The sequence below is a fragment of the Aristolochia californica genome, unplaced genomic scaffold, assembly GCF_029961685.1.
Source record: "Aristolochia californica isolate CCGP_79_NKW_82.1479 unplaced genomic scaffold, dmAriCali1.0.hap1 SCAF_1, whole genome shotgun sequence".
Classification (NCBI taxonomy): domain Eukaryota; kingdom Viridiplantae; phylum Streptophyta; class Magnoliopsida; order Piperales; family Aristolochiaceae; genus Aristolochia; species Aristolochia californica.
The window spans coordinates 8,819,368-8,831,734 of NW_027181770.1; the positions used below are offsets into that span (position 1 = coordinate 8,819,368).

At 36.7% G+C, this 12,367-nt stretch overlaps 2 protein-coding genes across 3 annotated transcripts; both read right to left on the reverse strand.

Moving 5' to 3' along the window:
• Window positions 1–235: 235 nt before the first annotated feature.
• LOC137958545 (membrane-associated protein VIPP1, chloroplastic-like) lies at window positions 236–7,306 on the reverse strand. Its single transcript, XM_068805609.1, has 11 exons — window positions 6,934–7,306; window positions 6,399–6,523; window positions 6,181–6,291; window positions 6,011–6,075; window positions 5,840–5,921; window positions 4,283–4,357; window positions 1,817–1,887; window positions 1,581–1,663; window positions 793–857; window positions 630–704; window positions 236–535 (listed from the first exon to the last, which is right to left on the reverse strand). The coding sequence occupies exons 1-11, from the start codon at window positions 7,061–7,063 to the stop codon at window positions 419–421; spliced, it is 999 nt and encodes a 332-aa protein (XP_068661710.1). The 5' UTR covers window positions 7,064–7,306; the 3' UTR covers window positions 236–418.
• Window positions 7,307–8,148: 842 nt separating this feature from the next.
• Window positions 8,149–11,601, reverse strand: LOC137958556 (uncharacterized). 2 transcript variants are annotated; one of them, XM_068805620.1, is made up of 6 exons: window positions 11,526–11,601; window positions 10,683–10,798; window positions 9,295–9,408; window positions 8,995–9,074; window positions 8,789–8,913; window positions 8,149–8,454 (listed from the first exon to the last, which is right to left on the reverse strand). In XM_068805620.1, the coding sequence occupies exons 2-6, from the start codon at window positions 10,733–10,735 to the stop codon at window positions 8,383–8,385; spliced, it is 444 nt and encodes a 147-aa protein (XP_068661721.1). In that variant the 5' UTR covers window positions 10,736–10,798; window positions 11,526–11,601; the 3' UTR covers window positions 8,149–8,382. The 2 variants fall into 2 exon arrangements, with proteins under 2 accessions (XP_068661721.1, XP_068661730.1); XM_068805629.1 differs by lacking the exon at window positions 11,526–11,601 and adding an exon at window positions 11,138–11,469.
• Between the last annotated feature and the right edge of the window lie 766 nt (window positions 11,602–12,367).

The window sequence follows — 12,367 nt, forward strand, 5'->3', positions numbered from 1 at the left end:
ACCTGGAATCGAGCCACGCAACGATCTTTGACATTGAAATTGCAGAAATAAATTAATATTTATGCTAAATGTGGCAACTACCTTAGAATTAAACCCTATTATATTTATGAAAAATTAAGTAATTAATAGTAAAATTAATGTATAATATTAGGTGTAGAGGCTATTAGCTCAAGGATCTCTATGGTAGGTCCACTTTGGCTTTGTTGCCCAAGAAAAACCCTAATCCGGACCAGCATTAAAAAATGGTTACTTTCTACAGAAAGACGTTATACATAATACATGTACACTAATTTGATTGTCTCATAATTGAATTAATGGAAAAAGTATACAGCGTTAAGCATATATACATTCTGTCTAATCCACCCCCTCACCTCTTTAGCACGAAGTTACCAACCAGATGAAACAATTCCGGGGCTCCTCAGTCTTTTGCCTTTCGTCTTAGTTCATTCAGCTCCCTCTCAATTTCCGAATCTTGGTATGGAAATGGAGTGCTGGAACTACTAACCTTACTTCTTCCTGCAGGAAGTTCACCCTTCTGTTGAACACAAGCAATTTCAGCCATATATTCAGCGGGAAGTATGAGAATCAGTAACTTGATCGAAAATTTATCTGCTAGATGAAGAGAATACCGGTGCACTCCCTGATATTTCCTTCTTCAATTGTGCAAGATCATCGTCTACTGAAGAAGTCTCAAGCAAAGCAAACTGCACAATAGCCACAGAGAAGTTCGGGATTAGTTTTTATACCAGAAGACAAGGACAAGCTAATGAGAAGTAATGCGGGATGAACCACCTTTCCTTCAAGATCGTCAGATGTTAACTGATTGAGGGCTTCTGCTTGAGACTCCATAGTCAAAACTGTACAAGCCAAATAGTGTTCATACAGGCATTTGGATTCTGATAATAGTCTTACATGTACATGTATTATCCGACAGATGCAGCCTACACCACATCTCTATCAATAAAACTAACGGCCTGTGCAACAAACATATTGAAGCATCCCACTTCATTACACAATACAAGTGAACCTCACGGGCTCACCCAAAATTAGTTCCCAGTACCCCACCCCCCAAATTAAGTGTGTGAGACAACGCAAAGATCCAAATTCGAAAATTACTTCAATGACTAAAACGAATGTGCTAAGCTAACAGCACATTAAAGAAATGAGCTCAGTTCTTGAACAAGGGTTCACACCCTTATCCTTAGTCTGAAGAGCACAATTTAGCAAACTTTAGTTTCTGGGTGAAAATTCCAGATGCCAACACCCAGAGGTGACTGCCTTAATAGAGGCCATGCTCAGCTATGCGTGTAGCATCTCTCAGGACATTACATCTAATTACCAGTTAACAAGTAGGAGCTGTTGGTCTCCACACACTGAACTATAATTCCACTGCTCATAGACCTGCTTAAGTTGCTGCTCAGCTAAAATGAATAGTTTTAAGTTTTTGTTTAAATCTACAGCATAAGTTGTTGTTTTTTTAAAAGTGATAATCAGTGATCTTAGGAGATGGTTCTGTTGATGCAAACATCATTCAATCATTAGCCTGACATTAAAGAATGGAGCTTCAAATATGTTCTAACCTTTTTCCTCCATTTTCTCAAAAGCAGAGAGAGCACTGCTTGTATTGACATTACCCAACATCTCATTCACTTTTGTTGCAGTCCTAATAAAACAATAGCACCATCAACGTTTCAGCAACTAAATTTAGTTCTTTTAAAGCCACAAGCAAAACATCAGTATCACAGCTGACCAGATGCCAACGATCCAAAAATTCAATAATGACAAAAAAATAATAATAAAAGAAATGGGAACAAACTTTGCAGACTGGGCACGGGCCTTGAGTGTATCTTTCTTTGACTTGGCCTCCTGTATCTTGCTCTCCAAAAGCTACAACCATTAGAAAAAATTCAATTAAATTTAGGTCTGAGCCATTAATACATTGGAGTCCTCCAAAGCACCAAATAGAGATTGCTATATAATCAATAAGAGATTTAAAAATAGAAATGGCCTTACATATTTCGGAGAATAATATCCTTAGATCCAAAAAAAGTAAAGGCAAGTTCAATCTTCTTATTTTAGCTTTCCCAGATTCCAATCTCCAGATGTCAAAATCCTTTATACATTTTATTCGATCTCATGAACAGATTTAAATTTCAAGTACCAAAATCTGAAAGGCAGCTCAGCACATACTCGTCTCCTTTAAATGGAATTTTATTCCTGTAAATTTAGACTAAGTAAATCACTGGAAGAACTCCAGTAAATCCTCATGATTGTTGTTTAAGAGATGCAATGAAATGGTCAACTTTTTACATTCAGTGTGTTTCTCCAGTCAATTATATCAGCTTTTCATCTTATTATTTCATAATTTCTATCTCAATCCAGGATCCTTCCAAACAATTCTCAGGTAAATAGACCAGCTCATATGCCCTATTATGCTTACAGCATAAGGTAAGTAGAGCAAGCTCCATTGTTTGTTGCGTCTCATCTATTTAATCATGAATGTATGGCATTTCCCATGCTTAGGATGGATACACCACTTTGGCTTATTTCTACATGGAACTCACAATCCAAAATGGCACCTTTGAGAGTACACTGTAAGGTAACTCTGGAGACCTAATGATGCATGATATAAGAGGATCACAAAATGAACAAAAAAGTAAAGTAAGTTAGGTGCTCAACTAAATAAACAAATAGTAAGAGAGGAAAACCGTAAGTAGAAGATAGAAGACAAGTCACACAACTAGAAGAAAAGAGAGAGAAAGAGAAAGAGAGAGGGAGAGAGAGAGAGATTGGAAATATCAGTAAAACAAATAACAAGAAATCAAGTATACAGTGAGATTTCTTTTTTTTTTTTTTTTTTGAAGAAGAAGAAGAAGAAGAAAAAGAAGAAGAAAAAGATGTATTAATAAAACAGGAGAAATAACAAAAATTGGGGGAGCATGTCCCTTACAACCAGCAATTGTAGAATAGCTCCCTGCCTGGCAAGCACATCTGCCGCCAAATTTGCGGATCTCGGAATCTGAGTCCAAGTACAAGAAGCAATTGAGATAATTTCTAAAATTTCCCTAAAAGTATCTCAATGCCTCCACAGAGGAGAGGATGTGTTCTCACACCAGCCTATCACCACTTTTGAGTCACCTTCAATATGAAGGGGTCCCCTGCATTTATCTTTGAAGACGAGAAGACCGGAGAGGAGACCATGAGTCAGATATACCAAAGGGGCCGGCATAAGTGAAGAGCTGATTTCTGGAATGATATGAAATAACTCCTCCGAAACCAGAAATCCCAGGGTTACCAAGAGACGAGCCATCAAAATTTAACTTGAGATAATCAGGATTAGGATGCGTCCATTCTTGCATGACCGGATGCTTTTTACCAATGTGCATCAAAGTCAAGTTTCTCTAGTTTTCACGAATGGAGGAGCCCAGATAGGAGAAGAATGCTTTCTTTGTTAAAAGTCAAGTTGATATATGTCCTACCACTCAGTCCTTAACCCGGTCTGAAGATTCGCTTTTTGCATCAAATCGTCTTCTATTGCACTCATTCCAAAGCCCCCACGGAATGAAACTAGCACAGGCAGAGAGCATCATCTTTCCAAGGCTCGGCATAGGGGTATCCATGAGGGTTTTACTGAACAAGAGTAGATCAACCACCATGCAAAAATGTAGCCCAAACTTTCCAAGAATACTGATCCACACCTTCCAAGAGAAACTGCAAGGGAGTAGAATGTGGCTAGTAGTTTCAGTGTCAGAGTTGCAGAATGGACACAAGGGATCAATGGAGGGGTGTCCTCTTCTTCTCAATACGGCTGCCGAGAGAATTTTGCCTTGACAGGCACCCCACATGAAGAATTTTACCTTTGGAGGGGCACATAAACGTCATACAAAATTGATCTCATTCTCCCTCCAAGCCGAATTACTGCCGTTTCAGAAGCCGTATGCGGATGAGACCGTGAAAGAACCCTTTTTATCCGGCCACCAAATGAGCTTGTCAGCCTCCAGAGGACGGATTTTAAACAAAGCAACAAAGTCCATTAAACGACTTGCCTCCAAAGCCTAGTGAGACGTTAATAGTTGTTTTAATGTGAGTGGAGTTTGAATCTACAAAGAAATTATATAGGGAAATCTGTGCCTCCCCATCTGACAACATACTCAACTAAGTAAATTGACAACAGACTTTGTTACGGGCATTCACTCCAATAAGAAGAATATATATACCATATATCTCAAAAAATAAATATGTAACTACTGCAGCTAGTGGAACATGATTCTGAAGACCTCACCCGTGTATTAGACACAAGGTTATCAACAATACTTTTCTGCTGATCAAGTTGTGCTTTGAGGGCATTTGCATTATCCTGCCACGGAGAAAGAAGAAAAATGGAAGTGATTAGAACCCAGAAAAAGCAGATATACAGGACAATAACCGAGATTCCATCCAAGCAATCTACAGGTACTGCAGTTTCTTTACTTCTACAGAAAGGGGAAAAAGGTCGTGTGATAATTATACAGCAACACGAACCCAAAACACTCATGTTTGACCAAGAGGGGGAAACAAAAAATTCCTCTAATTGAGAATATACACAACTATGAAATGCCCCCACCTTGTTATTTGTGTTGTATTAATATTAGTGAATCTGATAATGTAGGTGTGGTTACAAAATATCATCAAATTTAAGACATTAAAAATGATGAAACATTATAAAATCATAAACCATAACCCCAGAAAACATCAGAAATTGTAACATGCTTCAGCAATGTTGCCATTTTTCTTCTCCAAAAAGAAAATAAGCCTCACTAAGAAATCGTCCCCTGGATGTGAGCTCAGAAGAACCTTTTTTAACTAAAATTATTCACCTGTTTTATTTTTGAAAGAATAAGAGAGGGATAGACCAGCTAAGTCAAACAAAATTTCTGCTGATACTTGATAAAATTAGTTCATATTCCTTTCCAGTAACACATTTGAGAACCGGATGTTTCTTTTCCAACCTACATTTACAAATTGTTTTAAAAAATTAAAAGAGGAAATTGTCTTCTATTTAAGTTAGACTCAGAGGTGATGAAGTACACTTTATAGGCATTAGCCTGACTGTCTGTAGTGAATTTCATTTCCTTAAAGATGATTTCTTTCATTGTTGTCAACAATCTGAAACCATTCTTCTTCTCTCTCTCTGGTTTAGATTTCACACAGACAAAGATAATGATGTGAGTTGTGAGCAAAGGAGATAAATGCCTTTAGGAGTTGCACAATTGCTTCTAAGCAAGGTAACCTGCTAGTTGAAGTGGCATCACTATTAAATGGTGGGTTCCTCAATGTACCATGTGATCTTATAGACTGAACAGATTAAAATGCATAAACTGTACCACTCAGAGAAATACTGCCCTTGGTTCATTACCTTATCTGAATGCAATGGCATGGCTTTATATTATTGTTTGACGGTATATCTATGCATCAATCACGCATCTGAAACCACAGTTTCCTGTATTGAGGTTTGTCTAAGTGCTCCTCCCAAAACTGAACTTGGACCACTATAACCAGACAGGAAGTGCTGTGCACAGACTGGCATAGCATATCATTAGTTAAAAATAAAGATTCAAACTGCTTGTACTGGCCATATCTTAGCATATCTCTTGGCACAGGGATAATTATTTTCTGTTATGGCAAACTATGTCTAGTTCTAGAAAGATATCCCAGAAATAAGTTAAATCTGTATGAGAACCCAAAGTGAGGCCATGTATTTGTCATCACCACCCCAAGTCAAGACTCTTATCTTATTCACACACATCAAGGAATAAATTTAGACAACAATGGCTCTGTCTTCCTCATCAGACATACTTACAGAATAGGATTTACGCCGCTTCAATGCTTCACGAGCAAGATCCTCCTCACCCTTTGTAAGAGCAAGTTGCGCCCTTTTGTACCTATACTTGTGGTAAAGCAAAGCCTAGGGTCAGTTTGCACCTCTGTTACTTCAAATAGTTCAGAGAAACTCTTACAGCAGAGACATTACCAATCATCAGAAGCTAGTTGTGCTGCTTTATATTTGTTTCCCAATTGCTTCTGAGATGCTAAAACCTAACCATAAAAGAAAATACAGAAAATAATGCACAAGCACACTAAATGGCAAAGGAGAAATACTGATGTTTTAGAGCAGAGTGAAGAAAGGTAAAAAAGATGAACCTGTGCTGTGGCTTGACGCATCTTGATCAAGTCATCATTCATTTCAAGTACCGTTTGCTCCAATATCTTTTCAGGATCTTCTACAGAACTCAGAAGTGCACCTGCATATGACTACACTTGGGAAAGCAACACTAAATCATGACGTTAGAACAAGAAACTAATAGAGAGGCCAGAAACCACCGTATTTGAGCAATCCAAAAACATTTTGGAGTTCTAACCTTAATAACTCTAGCGAACCGATCAAAGAGGTTCATTTGGGCACCAAGAGCGCCCCCGCCATGTTTCCCAGACTTCGGTTTGTAGGCAATAGCCTTTTGTATTCCCGTGGCTTTTAGAGCTCCCACTTCAGAAAAAGTATATGAGACCAAATTAGAAAGTCCCACATATTCATTGAACACACAACACAGGAAGGTGAGAGTAGGATGCATAGTCCAACAATGCCCGTTCGTACTCGTTTTCATTCACGAAAATCTGGTCTTTAATTACTAAAGCCAATAGTTGCCGGAATCCTTATATCATCGACAAAATGCAATCAGGTAATCATCAAAGCCTATTTTCCAAATAAATTATGAAAATGATCTATCTCAAAGGTCACTACAATAGCTCGCATAAAGGAATAGTGTCAATTGCCGGACGGAAGCAACTCCTCAGAACAAGGAAGCAAAAAAACAAACAGGACGATAACAAATTTGTAATTCTAGTTCTTAGCAAACTAAAGCAGCAAATAACCAGGATAAGATTTTGACAGCGTACCTCCACCATTTAAGAAAGACGTGGTGAGGAGCTTTGGAGCGAAACCAATCCTATTAGTAGGAGCCTGGTGGACAGACGACGACGGCGAAGCTGCTAAGCTCAACCCACGGATAGGGGCTTCGAGTGCCATTTCCAGAGCAGCCCCACTTTTGACTTGCGAGACGGAAAAAGAAGACGACCGGAAATTGAACCGAAACTAGCTGTACTCTTTTAACTTAATTCAATGCGAAGAAGTCAAGATCGTATGGCTTTCTTTGCACAATTGCACCTAAGGGATAGCCGCAGGGGTTTCGCCGTTCCGAGTTCCGACCATTTACAACCAGTATCTCGCCCCCGATCTGGCTATCTCAGTCTGATAAGACCCTGGCCCACCCAACACGTTTCTGAATGGCTTTTGTAGCATTTTATCGTATTGAAAATAGGCCCTATGAGGAATATAAGCCCATTTATCTGTATCTATTAGAAAGCAGCCCAGTGAGCCCAGTCAACCTTTTTCCCTAATTGGAAATTAGAGTTTTCTGACTCACATTGGATGTGATCATAGTACGGTTCAATGCTGAAAAGCAATTTGATAGGGAGATTTTGGGTTGAACTCTTGATTGTTTTTTTATCGTTCATTCATCTCTTCAAATCTAATGCTGCTACCATCTCTACTTGCTTTTTATCCAATGCAAGCTCAGCCGCGAAGCCTTTCTCCATCTCATTTGAAGGGAGACAAAAAGGAGGCAGGAGGGAAGCCAGGGGCTTCTATTCCCCCCTTTGCGAGATGGGAAGCAACGCTGGTCCTGCGGCTTTTCTTCTCCTATGACAATTTGTTCCCCTCTAACGAAATAGATAGAAAGTAATATCCATCCTCCCTTTCTCCATGGGAAGGAAATGCTGAATTTCTCTACTGGAATGGCAAATTTTTCCCTCCCTCTTTCTGACTCCTACAAAGCAAAGGGGCCCCTCCTCGTTTTGATTGTCTAACTACTTCTATCATTTTTAACTTATTTGTATAAATAAAAACAAAAAAGACTATAGTCCTAAGTCTATCCAAACTAGATGAACCAGAATTTTAATTTATCCATCAAATTTGATTGAAATATGATTTTTTTTCTTATTTTACATTTATTTCTTGTCTCGTCTATTCATTAATTCATAGATAAAATATTTATTTTATTAAACAACACAATGAATTTAATTTATATCAATTATAAATGTTTATAACATATGTTATTTAATCCATAAGAATAACGCATCTATTATTTATGTTATTTAAGACATTCTAGTCTCAAAAGATTTATAAAAAAGAAAACTAAAACATCCTGAACCTCTCAGTGACAGTTTAAAGGGTTACCGAGAATACCAACTTCATAATACAAATATGACCAAATGGAGTGTAGATAATAAGCTGCAAACAAATTCATGGACCTGGAATAGATCTGCCATAACAGGAAGGCTTCTGGTTCAGACATCAGTGGGAGGTTTTAACCGTATCAGTCTTCTGATTCTGTCTTTGTCAGTGTTCTCCAGCATACCCTTCATTAGGCAACAAGAAAACGAATGACACAGTATGGGATGAAGAGGTATTTGAGACCAGTAAGCAAGAGGGAAAAAAAAAGGGAGTGAAAGCAACTATGGAAATAACACTCGTATAAAAAAGAAAATCCTAAAAAGAATTTTCTTTCAATATTTTTATATAAGACAAAGAATAAAAAAATTGAAATAACTGAGCAAACTTCTAGCTATGTTCGAGAAGCTGATCAACATGGAGAAATCATTTGCGTGCATCAAGACAAGGAAGTAAATGACAACATATTTGGGGCAAAAGTGCAGTCTATAATCTCATTTGAAAGTCAGACTCTGATTTTACCTTCCAAACAATTTCATCCAGACACAAGCAGATCTTTCCATACTTGTCCAAGAAAAGCCGCTCGGTTGGTGGTTTACCACATGCATCTTTTACTGATGATGTTATCACAAACATCACTTCTGCCACTGGAATACCATTAGTTAGGATAAATGGAGGACAAAAAGGCAAGAAAAGAAAAGGGACAGTAAGTCGCAGTGGGGACTTACAGGCCAGCTCATCATACTCATCCTTGCCAACAAGATAGATGCAAACATCTCCTAGCATGGTGTAAACAATATAGACCGACCTGAAATAGATGCTCATAAATATTTAATAGAAAAGGCTGTCTTACTAGCTAAGGACTGTTATGTATAAGCTGAGGCCATATTTCGATGCAGTCATAGTGAATGTGATGCCTAACTGGCAAAATCATGAATCCCTGATACTACAAAGTCCTAGTGCAAAACAGGAAATATATACACAATAATAAAAAGCATAATTGGTCAAATGTAGAAGCTTTTATATACTTGTGTGAAGCGACGAATAGCTCTTCATTTTTGGCACCTTTGAGATTATCAGCTCCAAGCTTCACCAGGAAAGATCTCCAATGCAATCGCTCCTCAGCTGGTACACCATGAAAGCTGCAAACAAACAAAGATAATACAATTACTGGAATTAAGTACATCCAAATAACTCAAATTGGTTACTCACAGGAAGATCCACGAAGAATCTGCCTAACACACCAAAGATGTGACGACTCTCATACAAATTAGAGATTTCTGCAAAATAAAAGCAGGTTTAAAAGGAAAAAGAAAAAAAGACAACAGTCCAAGTGATCAGAGTTGGTCAAAGAACCTAAGGTTCAGATCAACCATTGCCAGTTACAAAAAATTTAAGTTCGCCAGACCATTGGAACATTCCCTTAAAAGACTTCACATGAGTTAAAAAAAAATCACCATTAATTAGTTAACAAATGCTATCACTTATTGTTATTTATTTAAACTTAACATCCTTATTAATCTTTCTCTCTTTAAGAAAACGTTATAATTCACAATAAATATTATTAAAAATAAAAAAAATTAAATTGCACTGTTATTAGAGATTCACATTGTTTTTTAAACTTAAGAGCTTCATTTGATACACATCAGGCTATCAGTCAAACAAATGCTCCAGAACTCACATATATAGTTCATAACTTCCTATATGCATATGTTACAATTCTAACTTTTTAAGTCAGAATAGTTAAAGTTTCTATATTACCTCACAGTCAAGCAACGTTCTACATTTTCAACTCTTGAAAAAAAAATGAATCTACCTGCTTAATGACATTGATGAAAAGGCACTTCAACCTTCCAAGAATGTGCCAATGTGATGTTATCATTTGTAAGACAACATTTTTAGCACATCCCCTGATTACCTTTTAGTGTATGTGGCCCTGATATTTATTTTAAAGTATCTCCAATCTAGTTTTGTACTGGCACAATAAAACTATAAAACAAGATAGCCTATAACTTGCAACTGTTATCGCAGCACATTAATCCATCGAACAAAAGATATAAATATGATTCAGATAAATATCTGAGCAGAACCAAAATCAATCAGCTAGGTTCTACTTACAATAGACGAGTTCCTCGAATTATACCGCTAGATCAGGCATCAAACTAACCTCTGAGTTTGAGTTGCAAAAATAAAGATAAATCAGAAAGATCATGGGTGCTGATTCAATTGAAAGTTTAAAATTTGATTTTATAATACCAAACTTAGTCCCACTTTCAAAGGTAAACCCCTAATTCTAAGTGAGCCTGAGAGATAACAAGATGAGGTATTGGCAGAAATACGTAGTTGCTGTTCAGGCTGAGATCTCTCTTTAGAGAAAACAAATATATAAGGCATGCAAACTATGAACATCATATACCGTTCAATGAGTATATTGCCCTCGGAATTGGAGAAGAGAACCGCAAGTAACATTTTCCTTCACTGTTTCTTCTCTAAACCTCCTTATGGTAGAAGATGGTATGGTGTCGTTTTGTCCTGTAAATAAATGAGATGAGATGGTTTTTAAAAAACAAAAGCAGACATCAACCTAGTTCTGAAAAAATTATGATGATAATGACAACCTCTTTATCAAAATAACGAGTCAAACTGATTATTTATTAAAGAGAATGCAAAAATGAGATAAAAAGTCTAATAACAATCTGTAAGATAATCAAGACAAACTGCGGCAACACTATTTTTTAAGAAGGAAAAACCAACACATACATACTCATTTGTTGCTCTGCTTTGAGAAAAAGGATCAGATAAAAATTATTATAGATCAACGGAAACAGTTCATAATCACTAATAAAAAAAATTCCACGCGACATGAATTACATTTTCTAAAAGAAAGGAATTTTGTGCGCCCTTGTTACTTCAAAATAGTGCAAATTGTAACAGCCGGCACCAGAATATTCTTCTCGGATGATTAGAGGGCTCAGCTACTCATGAAGAGAACAAATTTTCATTTATCAAATAACGTTTAACAATCTCTAAAAAAATGGTCATAGGCAGATCGCACGGGAAAAAAAATTCACAAATCCTACAGATAAGACAGACTAGAGTTCATCCTAATAGCAAAATTTTGAAGAAAAAAAAAGTAAACAAAAAACTTGGAGAAATGAAAGCGAGGAAAGAGCAAGATCGTCGAAGCTTATCCTTCTGAGCTGGATCAAGTAAGAGATCTGAGACTATGATGAGAAACAAGAACTGTTAACGGCTTTACCAAGACGAAGACAGCGAGAAACACAGGACAGTCGGCCTCTTTGATCCGAGGCACTATTCGCAGACTTCCTAACATTTAGAGGGGTTAATGGCATGTTTGGAATATATCTCTATAAATGTGGGAATATATTTTTCTGGATAAATATTTTTAAAATAAAAATGTAGAGTAAGTGTGATAACAATTCACACCTTTTAATATCCATAATTTATCCCACTTTAGGGGAGGGTTGGCAGATTGAGATTCTAAGTTACAAATTCAAAAATTAAAATAAACAAATAATAAAAGCATGCACGATGAGAGAGAAAATATTTTTTGTTCTCGATGTTATCTATTGGTAATCACCGCCCAAGGACTTTTGCTTGGGAAATTTTCGCTAATAAGTTATAGTAAGTGAAATTTATACAAAGAGATTATGGTTCTTTTTAAGCCATATGTAATGCCAAATTACACAAGATAAATATCCCTATAAAAGTGTACAACTAGATTATAGTTCTAATAAGTATTTTCCTAGAGAAACAACCTTCAATCTTTTGATTTACAAGAGATGAAATAGTGAAGTTTAAATGCTAGGACAGAGTAGTTTCGAGAGGAAAGGAGATTTTGAAAGATGTACGAATCTATTACTCTCAAAATGGGTTAGTGAATGAATTTCAAATTAAAGTGGTTATTGAATGCGATAAATTGCCAAAGCAAGTTTGGAGTGGTATTTATAAGTTTCCTATGCAAACTAGTCATTTTTTTCTTATTTACAAAAAAGCTACAGGAAGTGTTGAACGATTACTGGGCATTATGATCAATCAACCATGCATAATTGGTATATTTTTTTATTTCCCTAAACTTGT

Excerpts from the sequence above, each read along its gene's own strand:
- LOC137958556 (XM_068805620.1), bottom strand. The coding sequence starts at position 10,735 with ATGTTACTTGCGGTTCTCTTCTCCAATTCCGAGGGCAATATACTCATT. Across the intron at positions 9,075-9,294 it reads CTATTCGTCGCTTCACACAA|GTCGGTCTATATTGTTTACA; the intron begins GTATATAAAAGC and ends CATCTATTTCAG. Across the intron at positions 8,914-8,994 it reads TGAGTATGATGAGCTGGCCT|TGGCAGAAGTGATGTTTGTG; the intron begins GTAAGTCCCCAC and ends ATGGTATTCCAG.
- LOC137958545 (XM_068805609.1), bottom strand. The coding sequence starts at position 7,063 with ATGGCACTCGAAGCCCCTATCCGTGGGTTGAGCTTAGCAGCTTCGCCG. Across the intron at positions 6,076-6,180 it reads TGCGTCAAGCCACAGCACAG|GTTTTAGCATCTCAGAAGCA; the intron begins GTTCATCTTTTT and ends TTTTATGGTTAG. Across the intron at positions 1,664-1,816 it reads GCCCGTGCCCAGTCTGCAAA|GACTGCAACAAAAGTGAATG; the intron begins GTTTGTTCCCAT and ends TTGTTTTATTAG.